Source organism: Schistocerca gregaria, chromosome 1, assembly GCF_023897955.1.
Source record: "Schistocerca gregaria isolate iqSchGreg1 chromosome 1, iqSchGreg1.2, whole genome shotgun sequence".
Lineage (NCBI taxonomy): Eukaryota > Metazoa > Arthropoda > Insecta > Orthoptera > Acrididae > Schistocerca > Schistocerca gregaria.
Window position 1 is genome coordinate 1,002,959,524 of NC_064920.1, and position 17,091 is coordinate 1,002,976,614.

A 17,091-nucleotide genomic window follows, 5' to 3' on the forward strand; every position below is an offset into this window, starting at 1 on the left:
TGCGGATAAGATGCCTGTCATCTCGACTGCTAGTGATACGAGGTCGTTGGGATCCAGCACGGCGTTCCGTATTACCCTCCTGAACCCACCGATTCCATATTCTGCTAACAGTCACTGGATCTCGACCAACGCGAGCAGCAATGTCGCGATACGATAAACCGCAATCGCGATAGGCTACAATCCGACCTTTATCAAAGTCGGAAACGTTGTGGTACGCGTTTCTCCTCCTTACACGAGGCATTACAAGAACGTTTCACCAGGCAACTCTGGTCAACTGGTATTTGTGTTTGAGAAATCGGTTGGAAACTTTCCTCATGTCAGCACGTTGTAGGTGTCGCCACCGGCGCCAACCTTGTGTGAATGCTTTGGCAAGCTAATCACTTGCATATCACAGCATCTTCTTCCTGTCGGTTAAATTTCGCGTGTGTAGCACGTCATCTTCGTGGTGTAGCAATTTTAATGGCCAGTAGTGCACCTGTCACTACCAAACAGTTCTTCGTAAACAAAAGTCCTGTCTAGAATATCTCACGAACGCTGAGGGAAATTCAAATACCAGGAATATAAGAAACTTCCAGACACGCCCCGACTTATCCACCTATCCGCATTAACTGGGAGATGCCATCCATAGCGTTAGCCACCAGTCCCAGCTCCTGGGCCGTACACCGCGCCATCCAGGTGCCATGAGTCTCAGCGCTGGCATGCGCATTGCACCGTTAGGCCGTATGTATAAAAAGACAATGGAATTCATGGCACTGACCTACAGACGAGAAAACTGTGAACGAAAACAGTGCACCATCCCACTCAGGAGGAAAAAACTTGCAATGTTAACAATAATCACGAAAATTAACCTCACTATCCAGAAGAAGCTTCGAATACTGCGTCCCACAGCCGTGTGCCTTTCATGAAATGGAACGAAACCGCTGTACATTGTGCGGGTGGTAGTTGGCTCTGTCCACTCCTGAATGGGGTGTCTTGTAACAAACAATATCTCCAGTACAAAGACCTGCTGGATGGTGAGAGAGTGAGAGTGAGACAGTGTGTGTGAGAGAGAGAGAGAGAGATAGGGAGAGAGAGAGAGATTTGTTTCACTCTGACAGACAAGTGGAGGGCACGGTTCACACCACCTTACAATCGAACAAGGGAATGTATATGTCAAAAAACTACGTTTTTTCAATCGTGAATTAATTTAGCAATATCAACTGCAATATCTGATTTTACACTACAAAAAATGACGATATTTGTGATACTTTTATGCTGAAAAGATCGAGTAGCTCATGAAAATTCCCAGAACTTCATGTATTTTCTCATCGTTTTCGGAATATCACACAATTTAAGCGACTGTTCTCGATATCAATCACATAGCAGTATGCTGCCAATCGCCAGCACAGTATAATTCAGAAGGTAAAGAATGGAAATTATGTCTCTAAAGAGCCGAAACTTCAGCGTAGGACATGCTGCAGACCATTGAGTAGTTAGAAACTTAACTTGCCTGACACGATTTTTACGTGAAAAGTCGAAAATAGAGGAAACTGGTAGTTCCACTCATATCTTTTAACGAATACCGATGTCAATGACGTTACAAATTCAAGATCACCCTTATACTTCACAAAGTCATCTAAGGTTCTAATACTGATAAATTGTTTCTCATGTCTAGAGTATTTCATCTTCTTGATGCAAGGAACACATCACAGCCAATGTTCCCTCAACCAAATAAAGACAGTAGATGCCTAGAACTCCAGTATATCCCACAGGTGAGCAAGAGGCTTCTGGAACTTTCGGACGTGCCGGACCAACGACACAAAGAGAGGGAGACATGTAACAGCTTGTCTCAAATAGGTTCGATACAAAGTAGTCGAAAGCAAGACAACTTCGTACTGTACATACATGACATTTGGTAATGAGCGAAATATCTGAAACAACTCTTCATGACGACTGTGGCTCTGAAAATACAATTTCCCATATACGAGGGTTGGAACTTTAATAGTGGCAACTATTTATTTACAGCTCGTACAAAATAGATATGTGCTTCAAAGTTTTACTAATCTTGTGCCAATAATAGTTCAGTATGCTGAGGTAGCGGTGTAATTATTTATGTGTCTGTGATCTGCTCGAGCACTGTTCCTGGTGCATGTACACTCCTCAGTGGTAGAGCACATTGCTCAATCACACGACGTCATGAACTTAGTAGCTCATTCTAGTTGCAAATTCTTTTCTATTACTTTCATAAAACAACATTTCAAATCTGCAAGGCAGTTTCCAGTTTTAATCTTCAAGGACAACGATGGAAAAGGAGTTGGAAGTTTGCTTTGCACATCTGCAAAGCAGCACAGTGAAGGGTTAATTTTTAATAGTGTGTATTACTACACAGGAATATAAAATTTTATCTAAGTTGTCGTTACAAAGTCTACTGCAGAACTGTCATTCAGTTCTTGTCCTTTCTAGATGTGGGTGATTTTCTCTGATTGGACGAAACCGATAACTGCCTTCCCGACCCACAGGGCGCCGTGTACTTCGCGGTCGTGATGAAACGTGATGGACAAACGGAAGGCGGTGATTAAATTGTCCCATAAGCGTCGTGAGGAGCCCGAGAAAGCTCGACCAACGTGGGCGCGTTCAAGCAGAATCAGACTGCTGAAGAAATTTCTTCACCGTGCCGTTGCTCAGCTCGCACTGGCCTCCGTTTTGTGTCCTGCGCGTCCGTGCACATCACACGTTGCCAAAAATTGGCCTAACGGTAAACCAGTGTTCCGCCGGCGGATGCCGGGCACCGCTGGCTTGTGCTGTCTGTAGCTAAGGCTCTGAAGTTCATTCATTTCGGCGCAGCTGCCACGAGGTCATTTACAAGCGAAGAACTTCATTTTTCCAAACCGTTCGATTTGTCTTTATCTTTGTGTGTTTTTCATAAGCTTGTACTGTCGGTACATCAGCAACAAGTTCCTGTGGTAATCTCCAGCTCGCTGTCGCTATCTGCAGATTCCAGATCATTAACAGTTACAGTATTATCTTCATCCGAAGCGTCAAAATCTAACCCTTCTTCACTATCAGACGGACATTCTAGCCCCATGAAGTCTTCATAAGCCATCGCTTTATGTCATCCATTTCCAAAGTACAATAATGACTCCATTAAACACTTGAACTGGGACAAGAAAGTAGAAGACAGCAGAACCAAATCTGATATCATTCGAGTGTGGACGGGGGCATTATTACACACCGTTACACATATGCAGACGAAATTGATTCATCTAGTATGCTTGTATTAGTAGAAATAAAAGTTGAACTGGACAGTATACTCTCCAAGGGGTACAGAAGCATTATATATATTTTTTTACGTTCGTGTGTTCTTGCTTACAACTACCAAGTCATCAATAGAGAGCAAGGTGTTTCAGACTGATAATGGTGCACAGAGCAACACACATTGTCGCTTCATGAACTCAGTAGCATATTCTAGCAGCAAATTCTTTTCTGTTATTTTCATAAAACAACGTTTCCCATCTGCGACGCAGTTTCCAGTTTTAATCTTCAAGGACGATGATGAAAAAGGAGTTGAAATTCTGCTTTGCACAACTGTGAAGCAGCATACCGAAGGGCTAATTTTTAAAAGTGCTTATTACTATGCAGAAATATAACATTTTATGTAAGTTATCATTACAAAGTCTACTGCAGAACTGTCATTATCGCATTCTGTACCTGTCCTTTCTAGCTGTTGGTGATTTTCTCTTATACACTGTGGTGTACTTGAAGTAATCAACGGGACTATATTCACAGTTCATCCCTTTCCCTGTGTTCCTGCTGGACATTACTCATGTTTTTGTGTTATTACCAAGTGTGATTCTTGCTCTCCTACATTCCTTTGCTGTATTTACCTACACGAAAGTTTATTTATTTCTTCCTTCCACTAATGAAATGAAGAACACATTTTGTGGGGTCTCCCCTGTTCATACTACTTTCTCCTAGATATCTCACAGTTTTATGTTCAGGATAGATTCTACAGAACTAAACTCCGTCCGAACAGGCTTCGGAAGGCACATACCGTCAGCTCTACTGGTCACTAATTCTCAATCAGATAATTCTCAATTGGGGTCACAAGTACACCCCCCCCCCTCCTTGCCAACAGCATTCGGCAGACTCGGATAGTTACCCATCCGAATGCTAACCAAGCCCCACCTTGCTTAACTTCGGGGAACTGGTGTTACCACTTCGGCAAAGCCACTGCAAGATTCTGTAGGGGTCATGGTTAAATTATCTATCCTCTTTGTCCTCACAGGAACAGCTAGGGTGGATATTTATTTTTGGTACTTTACTATCAGTTACATTCATATAGATGTAATACAAGAAGTAGGCGATCTCTCTCTTAGAATTTTCCACTGCTACTTTTATTTTTTGAAAGTAAATGTGATTGGTACGCCAGTTTAATATAGATTTTTCTTTATTTGATTAGTTACTGTTAAGCAACTGTACAGATAGAATCGCATACATATACTAATTTGAAATACCTTCTCTAGCTTTAATATCGAAGTAGTATGAGGACACTGAAATATATTTCTGTAATTAGAATATCTTTGTCATAACGGTAGGTTACGAAAAGCGTCTATAGAAATTCAGCATCCAGTTTTATTCGATTTGCATTCCATGGTCTATCCAATCAATCTCCTAGCTATGCAGCATTTGATATTGTGACACGTAGTCTCAATTTAATGCTCTAAGCCGCGTATGATGACGCAGTGTCTGAATGTGTTACGTCACATGTGATTACATTACGCTCTGAACGAAAAGCGTTTTGTAAACATGCTGTCAGTAGCAAGCTTCGGAACAAAACAGGACTGCCCTACTCCGCATATGCTTTGGCTATGACGCGATTTCGTTACGGCCTCGTGTCTCGACTGCGCATGCGCTACGGGCACACGATAAACTATCTCGCAGTGAAATAGGGTGTGCGGGAGCGGTCCAGGACAGTGTTCGCCATCACAGCGTAGTTCTGTGATTCCTGTCAATGTCTTTGACGCTCAAGCTATATATGTATAATCTTTGATACCGGCGAATGTGTGATGTAAACAAGAAGTCGTCTGTCAAATATTGTATTGTTCGTTGCTTTTTCTGGAAGAAGAATGGACGGACACCAAAAAGAAAATGGAATGCCATACAGTAAAACTGGTGAAAGAGACCAAGATGAAGTGAGTTTGGCTGAATGCCTCTTTATTTATTTATTTATGTTTATTTATCCAAGGATCAGCTCACAATGATATAGGGTTTGTCAAGATAATAACAGTGCCAATCAGTAGGCCAAAATACGACATACAACACACATAACATGCCACAACAGGATAGGACAGTATGATAATCCTTGATGATGGTGACAACAAGTGTGTTGTCATTCTGTAGTTCTTATTGTATCGCGAGGTATTGTATCATAACATCAGGAATTACCAAGTCACATCTCTATGTAAAAGAAATAAACAGCCGCTTGTAACCAATCACACTATAGCCAAGTTTACAGATAAATTTGTAATGTGAATGTAAAGTGACTTGTTCCATACTACGATTAATCATGTAAACAATTCATGGAACTTGAAACTAACCAGCCAGCCTTGCGTGACGCGGTGAATGGGTTTAGGATTTTTAAAATGGAGACGTTATTTTGTTCACACAGTATTATACAAAACACCATGATATTAAATACTCAGTGTTACATGATTATCGCATCGTTCATAAATTACTCAACTGAGTAATGGCATTTTTCACCCAGAGGTTCATATACCTTTCGCTTCCGTGAACCCATCTCCAAGTTTAGCATGTCTCTATCCTTGAGTTTATTGTAGTCGTTCATTCCCCATATACTTGGGTGTATGCTGATAAAGTGTGTTCCAAGCATGAAATTTTCGACTAGTGTGTACAAAGGTGATAATCTCAAAAAAGTGCAACGCATGGATAGGTAATATTTTTAGGTTCTTAAAGAGTGGGAGACAGGATTTTCTCGGAGACGCAGAACAGATTTTTCTAATGATTCTTTTCTGAAATAGTGGGATTCATTAGTGTGACCTGAATCTTCCCTCCCCCCAACAAAAAAAAAATTAAACCCTTTCTAATTTGGATTCAAAGTAGCTAAGGTAGAGCACGTTCCTGCTATTTATGTATGTTGCACCAGGCACCATGTCCACTGCTAAAGCAAGGCTGAATAAAATGAGTGAGCTGCTTCCATAATTTGATTTTTATGTATGATATTGATGTCACTGATATTTGATTGTTTGGTTTTAAATTGAGTAAAAAGGGGGTAACTTTTTTTAAATGTGGATTAGGGCTCGTGTTTTGCCCTTGGAAGGTATGGAAAGTTTTGTTTGTTCAGAAAATTCATTTGAACTGGTACATAGTAATGTTCTTTCAGTAATAAAAATATGAAGGTACTGGCATTTCTGTGTCTAACAAAGACTTTATAGTGTTTATGTTGGGCCATACAATTTAAAAAAAAATAGACATTTATTTGGCAGCTCTTGTAACCCCACATTTTCATTTAACTGAAATATGTTGACTGAAGATGATGATTGCAGTGTTTTGTTGACGTCAGTCATTAAGATGAGGAAATGGCACTGATAAGAATCTGAGAATGACATTTATGGGAAGAACAGAATTTTTGGCAGTACAGAAGCATAAGATTCCACCTGTCATCTTTGACCTATGATGTTTCCAAGGTGGTGGACACCACTGTTCCCAGTGTATACAATACAGCAACTGTAAATTCACCAAATACACCCATGAACAGAGATATTTAACTGTGCACAACATTTCACTTCAGCCACAAAATAAAACTAATGAGGCAGAAAGTAAATGGTCTTGGGTGGGGACAAGCTAAATATAGAGTAATGAAGTCATCATTGTAAAACAGTATCGAAAAATAAACCCAAAATCCTCGAGAATAAACTGGACAAAAAGAACACAAAAAAATCTGGAAGCAAATGTTTCACTTGACCTGTATAGCTCAAAGGAAAGCAATAATATCTGATACCTCCCCCTGGCCCTTCTCCACCCCCCCCCCCCCCACACACACACAAACAAAATAACCATTACTGAAATCCACTAAAAACATTGCTGCCTGTACTTGTACCCAGTTTGAGGAGCAGAAACTTGACTCTGTGTCCTAATTTCCTTACACTGTTGTCAATTTGCATGTTTCGCCAAGTGGCCAACCAACCAATGACTAGTTAACTTAATTGTACCATCCATAGATAGGGGTAAAAAAAGGGGGCCAGCTTTCAAACCACTAACAATGCAACAAACTAATGATTTCAAAACAAAAAATAAATCGGTAGCCAATAACTAATGACACTGAAACAACATACTGCCAAGGAAACAAAAAAACGAACGCCCACAACATTGAGTTTAGTACAACACTAACATCACTGACAATTTATAAATGAGCACCACACTCTTAGTGTGTGCCACCACTTACTCCAACACATCCTTTGCAAACACAATCCATTTCTATCGCACTGCGCCTCAGTGACATCATGCAACACAACTTAGGTATGTCACTGGTCAAAGCAGATGGGTGAAACTGCACCCATCCATTGGCCCAAATTTCTTATTAATTATTGTTTAATGTGCATATTATGTACATTTTTGTGTTTTTTTCCAAAGTGCACACACACAAAATTTTACTTTAGTTGAATAAGTTTCTTCAGTTACAAGTAAAGAAGTTTTATCTAGGCTTTTGTTGTGGGTACTTTTATTTTAAAACCATGACTGTCATTATGATAGGCCACATGTCATAAAAAATTGGCACTAGAAAGTTTTGTAAACATTTGGAATCGGCATGCAATAAAAACTGTATCATAGTGCTTAGCAGTAAAAGCTGTATCAATCGTAAGATATGTAACTGATTTATACCCACATAAAAATACTAGATAAATTTATATCACCATATTCAGAAAACTGTGAAACAAAATAGTTGAAAGTATGGCCTATTATTATAAAGTTGAACTTACACCATTGAGAAGTAAGTGAAAGATAATTTATTGTATTTCATACCTTTGCTTCAAAGTTACTAAAACTGCTTAAACTGTTGTTTAATACAGTATTTTTCTTTCAGAAATTATTGCAGCCATTCAAGTACATCCTGCAGGTTCCAGGGAAGCAAATAAGAGCAAAATTAGCTCATGCATTCAATTATTGGCTTAAAATACCAGCTGATAAATTGAATGCTGTTGGAGACATTGTTCAAATGTTACATAATTCAAGTCTTCTGTAAGTGTGCTTTAAAATATAAAATGCAAATGAGACAGCGTAAAGTAGTATTCTGTAAAAACTTTTCTAATACTCTTTCAGTATTGATGACATTCAAGATAATTCTGTGCTAAGGAGAGGAATCCCTGTTGCTCATTCAATTTATGGGGTAGCTAGCACAATAAATGCAGCAAATTATGTTTTCTTCATTGCTCTGGAGAGAGTATTAGGGCTGGGTCACCCAGAGGCAACCACTGTTTACACTGAGCAACTTTTGGAGCTTCATCGTGGGCAAGGTATGGAACTTTATTGGAGAGATAATTTCACCTGCCCTTCAGAGGAAGAATACAAACAAATGACTATCAGAAGTAAGCAATATTTATATTTATTGTTTTTAGCATTAAACATAAATTGCATGAGTGTATTTTGCTCAACACTTTCATTAAACTGTTCTAATTAGTTGAAGAATTCTGTTAGGTAGTGCACACCTCTTCACGTCAGTTATGACAGTAGTATGTAGAGTAGCAAATGCAGATAATGGGAGGATGCTGACTTGTATTGGGCATAATATTTTTTATGCTATAACTCTTTATAATACGCAATCTTCTAGCCAAAGGTTTGTTGGAACACCACAGTGCTTTACTATGCATGGTCCTACTAGAGATAGAAAGCTGTTGCCTTCCTCCAACCTTTGAACTGTCTTACCCACCCTATTATTGACTTTACTCGTTAGTTTCTGTACTAACAACCATTGCCATAGGTGAAATAAGTGATACGTCAGATAAAAATCCTGATATCGTCAAAACATTTTATGTTGAACAACTATACAATGGTGATCCAAATTCTTTTCATTGTAGCTTCATTTGTGGCAGTAGCTAACTGTATAGTGTTCTGGACCACTGTCTGAATACTAATTATTTTCGGAAGGACTGATTCCTTTTTTTCAACTTTTTTATTGAGCTAAAACTTTCATATAGGTCTGATATATGTCATGCATTGATTTTCCTCAACAACTAGAGCAATAAAAAGTCTGTATTATAATATACTTCCCTATTTGGGAAGGAGGGGGAAAGATGAAAGGATGTGGGTTTTAAGGGAGAGGGTAAGGAGTCATTCCAATCCCAGGAGCGGAAAGACTTACCTTAGGGGGAAAAAAGGACAGGTGTACACTCGTGCGTGCACACACACATATCCATCCGCACATACACAGACACAAGACACATTGGTTATTCCTGGATTAAACAGGGAGTGAGTCCATATTTTTTCAATTAAATTTTTCAGGAGCCCGTCTGTTATGGTAGCACTGTGAAATTGCAAACAACACTATATTTCCATGTGTGGCAAGCACCATACGGTGGTGGACAGAGTGCACATGTAGCAGCATTTAGGGGTCCTTCCGACTTTTACCTCACTACTGCAGCTTTGGGGTGTAAGTTTATCATATATGGTTGCATTTGTTGTCGGATATACTGTTAGGTTTACTACACATGAACTTTTTACCATTTCAAAAACTTTGAGGTGAGGGGAGAGTTTCAAAATATTTCAAAATGTTTAAAAATGTGATTGCACAGTTGCAAAGTACAGTAGCAACTTGTTATATCTCCTACTCTTCCAACTGTGTACTCTGAAAGATAACAAATGCAGTTTCTTCGGGAGGGTTTTCACCATTTCAACGGCCATATTGACACGTATAAAAAAATGTGTGCCTCATATTTTGACCTAGACTGCAACATATTTGCAGTGTATCGGAATCAATGAGTGGCACTTGGATAGTGTTACTTGTGAGTCAAATGCTTTTCAGAAATTAAGAAATACTGCATTGCCTGTTTGCCTTGATCCAAAGCTTTCAGTATGTCATGTGAGAAAAGTGTGAGTTGGTTTTTCACATGATTGATGTTTTTGGAATCCATGCTGGTTGCCATTGAGGAGGTTATTCTGTTCACAACAAATCAATGTCAAGGATATTGGACAATAGTTTAAGGATCATATTTACTACCTGTATGGTAGAGGTGTGTGACATGTGCCTTTTTCCAAGTACAGGGCCATTTTTTGTCAAAGGGATCTATGATAGACTATAGTTAGAATAGGGGCTCCCTCAGCCACAAATTCATTATAGAATTTGACAGTGATTCCATCATGGCCTGGAGCATTGTTCAGTTTTAATGATTTTAGCTGTTCGTCAATACCACTAACACTTATTTCATTCATCTTTTCAGTGGTAGGAGGATTAAATTGGGGCAGTTCTTCTGGATTTTCCTCTTTAAAGGAACATTTGAAAACAGAGTTAAGTATTTCAGCTTTTGCTACCTTCAACTTCAGCTCCTGTCTCATTCGCTAGGGACTGTACACTAACTTTGGTTCCACTAACAGCCTTCACATATGAGCAGAATTTCTTTAGATTTTGTAAAATGTCATTTGACAGTTTTCTGCTGTGGTAGTCATTGTATCCATCACACATTGCTTTCTTGACAGCCAAGTGCATTTCATTCAGCATCTCTCTATCTATAGCTCTATGCTTCATTTTACACCTTATGCAGTAACCTTTGTTTCTTTAGAAGTTTCTTTACAGAGGTTGTGTACCATGGAGATTCCCTCCCATTATGAACTTTTCTATTGGGTACACATTTATCCAGCGTGCGGTCAACTATTCTTTTAAACTCTTTTAAATTTGAGCCAGAGTTCCTCTATATGCTCCTGACTTGTGTTAAAAGTTTCAAGTTCGTTACTGAGATATAACATTACTATTTTTTTGTCTAGTTTACTGAACATGCATATCTTTCTGCTTGTTGTGTACCAAGGCCCCTAACATTGTCATTGTAGGGCAATAATTTATCAGATAGGGCCAGAAACACTGCTAGATCCTGATGAAGCTGTTATATGAAGGGAAATTTTCTCATTAGATGTTTGTAAGGTAATTCAGTAAGACATGGAAAAAAATTCTGCTTAGTGTAATTAATGGCAGCTCTGTTTAAATGTCAATAAATGCAATACAGTGTGAACCTAAACTCTATCAATAGCAGTTCAGAGATTTTCTAGGGATATTTTCCGAGTATTTTGGTGTGAGGGACTCTTTGGTCTCACATGGCTTGTTATAGAGTAATTGGATTTAATTTGATTTCTTACCACCATTTGTCTTTGCATCTCTTCTGCATTGATACTACTGTATCTGCACAGCAGTTCAAATATTAGTGGCATGTGCTCTGTATGTTCTTTGGAAATAGACTAAATTCTGTTCACTTATGATACTTACTGTTGACAACAGTAATATCCACTTTCCTTTTTATTCTTTGCTTTAAAGATTGTAATTAGTACTGCTCAGTTCTCATCTTGGTTTTTCCCCCATGTAATGCTAGTTTTAATTAAGTCATACAGACCTATATGAATATATTAAAAACAAAGATTCCAAGACTTACCAAGCGGGAAAGCGCCGGTAGACAGGCACAATAAAATAACACACACACACACACACACACACACACACACACACACACACACACACACACACACACACACACAAAAATTTCGAGCTTTCACAACTGGAGGCTGCTTCGTCAGGAAAGAGGGAAGGAAAAGGAAAGATGAAAGGATGTGGGTTTTAAGGGAGAGGGTAAGGAGTCATTCCAATCCCGGGAGCGGAAAGACTTACCTTAGGGGGGAAAAAAAGGATAGGTATACACGCGCGCGCGCGCCCACACACACACACACACACACACACACACACACACACACACACACACACACACACACACACAAGCAGACATGTATGGATGGAAACCCACATCCTTTCATCTTCAGTATTGCTAAGGCACCTTCACCATGAGAAAGGTAATTGGAGCAACAAACCTAATAAATCACAATTATGTTGTTATACCTCTATGAGCCACTGGCAACCATGGAATCGTTCTACCAAAATGCTCATATTATATTCCTGAACAGTTTCCAAAGATTTGGGGCCGTATTCAGGTTCACCTTGCATTGTGCCTATAACAAAGAGAAAGGACCTAGTTGTATTTGATTACAGGTTTAGTGGCAACATTTTAAGGATGTCCAACTGTTTAAATATATAAGAGAAGGCGGGTCAACCATTTAAATATGTAAGAGTAACAGTAACAAGGGCATGCATCACATCTATTCGTCATCAACGATTTCGTCCAAATTTACAGTAATTGCAGGGGTTGGCCAGAAGTGAAGTGACAGAAGTGGAAGCTCTAGATGGTCAAGCATTTATAAAAATGCGTTTGTGGTGTGAGTTGGGCAAGGTATGACCCATTTACCCTACTGGTCAAAAGTTTTTGATCACCTATCACAACTGTGGATTTATGGTTTAAACCGTTTCAAATATTCTATCATATCACCATTATGATGATAAAATAATTTAAGTAAAAACGTGTAAAGACTAAGCACCTCAGTTTTTTATTTGACTGGTTGTTTGCATACAGGGGCACTGTTGAGTATCGACAACAGCGCCTAAGATGATTCCATTCAGTAGTTCATTCCTTCAGCTATCCATGTAGCAATCAGTTGGCATTAGTTTATGTCCATTGTGTTTATCTAGCAGTGTGTCCATGTATCTGATGAGTTTCATACCATATTGCTTGCTAATGGGGCAGAAGTAGGAGACTGGAATTGAAAAACATGCTGTAATTTGATCTCTGCCCCTGCAAGGTTATTCTACTATGACCACAGCAAAAGAAGTTGGCATAGCCCAATCTAGTGTCCATGGTTTTCAGCTCAACGAATTGCTGCCAATGTAAGTATTCCACAGTTTGGAAGACCACTGCTAACACCATAAAGGGGAAATCAATTCATGTGTGTGCAGAGTAAATGTCAGAGGACTCAGACTACTCCCGAAACTCATGAGGATGTAAATGGTATACAGGCAGCTCCAATTTCTGCATCTTTGTGAACAATATTTATAGTGGTACATTGGAAGTTAAAAGGAAACTGTCTTATGCAAACAAAGTAGGGTGAAAAGACATCACTGGGCACAGCAACTTAAGAACTAGAGAATGCAGCAATGGTCCAAGATGTTCTTCATTGACAAATGTGCCTTTGAAGTATTTGGAAGCCATTGTTGGGTGTTTGTCCACTGCCTTCATGGAGAATGTATGAAGAGTCAGTGTGGGACACCTATGGTGAAGCATAATGTAAGGTTGATCATGCTGTGGGGATGTTTTCCAGGTGATAAAGTTGGTGATTTAATGAGAATAAATGGAACATTAAAGAAGAAAGGTTATCACATAATATTAGTCAACAATGCAGTTACATCTGGCAAGAGACTTATTGGTCACAGGTTTGTTCTATAGCAGGAAATCGATCCCTAACTTGCTTTTAAATGTGCATAGGGTCTGTCAGCAGAAAAGAAGAAGGTGGGGAACTGAAAAATATGATTTGGCCAAATAATACACTTGACTTAAATCCCATTGAACTCATGTTGGATGAACTTGACAAGTTCTGTGGAATAGTTTACAGACATTGTGGACTGCAAAAAGGCTACAAAATCTTATCTTCAGAATGCAAAGTGTTTGTGCAGCCGTTCTAAGGACAAAGGGTGCACCTTCCAAGGATTCCTGATGTTATTCTAAATGATGGGCCCATTTTTAAAAACTTCGTATTTATTCAAGTACAAATCCAAAATGAATAAGCTTATACCAATGAAGAGAGAAATTTCAAAGTTTTTTTGTAACGTTTTATATCAATTTAAGATAATTAATAATTTGTAATTAATTAGTTTTAATAGTTATTAAATAATTAGAAATGTGATAAACAGTATAAATGTTCAGTGTGGCCACCGCTGGCTGCACGGCAAACATCGATGCAGTAGCCAAACTTGTCCCACACACATGAAAACGTATCTGTGTTACTGGTACACGGCAGCAGTGATGCGGTCCCGCAGATCATTCAGAGTGATTGATAGAGGCTTCCTTCACATTACCGGGTGCTTCTGAAACTATCATCGCCCGCCTGCCACTGCCTGCCAAAAACTTTGAAGCTTCCTCTTTTCATTGATATAAAGCTTCTTCATTTTGGATTTGAATACATACAAATTTTTGAAAATGGGGTCCATCATATAAAATAACCCTGTATTTGTTGCAGTCTACTGGGGGTAGAAGAGTAATTTTTTAATCCCATCTCTCCGAGATAAAAACATTTATTGAGGTTTTTGATCAAATTCTTTACCTAATAATAAAAATATAAATCACAAGATTGCAGTAGCATAGTGCATTTGGGGCAATCACTTTAAAACTGCATGGTGGCAATCCCAGATTTTCATTTCCCTTTCCTTTTCATGCATTTTGTGAAAATATTAATATCATAATACAGTATATTGAGAATTACTTCGGTTTATTTGCAGTGTAAGTAGTGTAAAAGTCAAAAATAAGAAAACATTTCCACATAGGGAATCAATCGCATGATGCTTAGGGTACCACTCAATACTCTTTCGGCTGTGCCAACCATTGCCTGGAGTCAATACACCATCATAAATGACTTATGCCTTGCCCAATCCTCACATGGCCATCTGGAACTCCCACTTTTATCACTTTCATTTCTGTTTAAGCCCTCCATATACCACAAATTTGGACGTCATAAGTTATGCCAAATGGAGATCGTCCCGTAGTAAGAAGTGACATGATATGGGATGAACATGTAATCATGTACCAGAAAACTTAGATCTATTGGGAGGACCCTATGAAGGTGACGTGCATCCTCAGTATTTCTCCAACATTTGGAGTCCTTATAAAGTAGGCAAGACAGCAGTGCAGAGGCATATGGAGGGTAATTTTTTCTTCATTCTGTATGTGAATGTTGTAGGACAGAAGATCACTAATACAGGTGTGAACTACTCTCCACAGTGCAATGTAAAGTGGCATGCGGAGTATGTGAGTAGTTATAGATTTACAAAAAATTCTAAATCATTCACTGTTTTTCGGAGAGATTTAGACAGTACAGGTGAAGAACAATATGGAAACCCTTAATGTGAGGAGTCAAGTTAATGGCAATTGTACATAAGTCACACAAGACAGCAATTTGGCTGCAGAGAGAACAACATTAGAAGAACAAAAAGTTGAATATTTAGAGTTTTGAGGGATTTACCATAACAAGTAGTCAATGAGAAAAGATTAATACCAGATGGAAGGAAGTGTACAAAGCCATGAAACCAGCCTAAACAGTTATGTTGAATTACATTTTGTTTTCAAGGAAAGTGGTTCTTTGGTTGAGAGTGAGGATGACTTGTGATTTTAAACTAAACTGCTTGGAAGACACCTTCTCAGTACATGGTCTAATAGTTTTCCTTGATTCGGTGCAATACCACACTCAAGCTCTTTTGAATCTGAAGATATCTCACAAATATTGCTTTCATCCTTCAAATTAAGTGCAATTCATGCAATTTCACTTAAATGAAAACAACATGTTACATTGTTCTTTCACTCAATGCATTAAAAAAAGGAAGCAAAGCTCTGCAGACCGATCTTAACTGGCCATTCAGCATGGACCAGCTGCCATGTCAGCCTCCACTAATGGCACCTTTTTGCATGCGATGTGGAGAGGTACAGGGTCAACTCTCTCCTCTCCCAGATATTGCCAGTTTCCAAGCCCTTTGAACCAGCCTCAGTTTTTTTCTGCCCAAGTAGCTCCTCAGTTGCCATCAAAAGACTGGGTGCACTTTGTTTCGGTCCGCCTGCTGTGAAAAAATCCCTAGCAGTAGTGGGAATCATACTCAGGTCCTTTGCGTAACAGTCACACTGACCACTTAACTCCAGAGGTGGGCATTCAGTACATTGGGCACCCCTTGAGTTGTCATTGTGGAAATATTTTCACAACAGAAAAGTTCCAGAGCTCATGTTACAGATGAAAGTCAGCTGTAGCCTTAGATAACAGCATTTAATCTTTGTTGTAATTTTATGTCGACCAAAAAAAGAACTGACAAATTTCTCTTTATGTGTTAAGAGATGTAATCTGATTTGTTCTGGCCTCGTTAATTAGACAAAACTGAAATATAAACTGTCCCTTTTTTGCAGGCACTACATCTATTTCAGGTTTAGACAAAACTTCATTCCCTGGACACGTATTTCCTAATTCTTTTTTGTTTAAATAATATGGCCATTGGTGTCTTGTTTCCTGAACATAATCAGCCACCTGAGATGATATCATGTTAAGTGTGGGTTCACTTATAAATATTGAACCAGAACTTTTAATTCTCAGTCTATATTAGAATAAGTTTGTGGCAGTCTACATGACTTTCACATATAGTAATCCCTTGCTAGTGTGGAAAGTTATAATGGTTTGCTGGGTATGCTACTTCTCAGATCAGAAGAAAGGAAAGAGGTTATTCCTTCAGTAGGACCATTGCTAGTAAAGTACTTAACTTACATCTACATCTACATGACTACTCTGCAATTCACATTTAGGTGCTTGGCAGAGGGTTCATCGAACCACAATCATACTATCTCTCTACTATTCCACTCCCGAACAGCACGCGGGAAAAACGAACACCTAAACCTTTCTGTTCGAGCTCTGATTTCTCTTATTTTATTTTGATGATCGTTCCTACCTATGTAGGTTGGGCTCGACAAAATATTTTCGCATTCGGAAGAGAAAGTTGGTGACTGAAATTTCGTAAAAAGGTCTCGCCGTGACGAAAAACGTCTTTGCTTTAATGACTTCCATCCCAACTCGTGTATCATATCTGCCACACTCTCTCCCCTATTACGTGATAATACAAAACGAGCTGCCCTTTTTTGCACCCTTTCGATGTCCTCCGTCAATCCCACCTGGTAAGGATCCCACACCGCGCAGCAACATTCTAACAGAGGACAAACGAGTGTAGTGTAAGCTGTCTCTTTAGTGGACTCGTTGCATCTTCTAAGTGTCCTG

At 39.0% G+C, this 17,091-nt stretch overlaps 1 protein-coding gene across 4 annotated transcripts in view; it reads left to right on the forward strand.

Moving 5' to 3' along the window:
* Positions 1 to 4,607: 4,607 nt before the first annotated feature.
* LOC126278539 (terpene synthase) overlaps positions 4,608 to 17,091 on the forward strand; it is a 111,960-nt gene continuing 99,476 nt past the window's right edge. The window contains exons 1-3 of one of the 4 annotated variants that reach the window (XM_049978718.1): positions 4,608 to 5,171; positions 8,081 to 8,235; positions 8,317 to 8,582. In XM_049978718.1, the coding sequence (XP_049834675.1) occupies positions 5,106 to 5,171; positions 8,081 to 8,235; positions 8,317 to 8,582 (487 nt within the window). In that variant the 5' untranslated portion in view covers positions 4,608 to 5,105. The remainder of the gene's footprint in view (positions 5,172 to 8,080; positions 8,236 to 8,316; positions 8,583 to 17,091) is intronic. The other 3 variants (XM_049978726.1, XM_049978735.1, XM_049978744.1) reach the window with 3 other exon arrangements.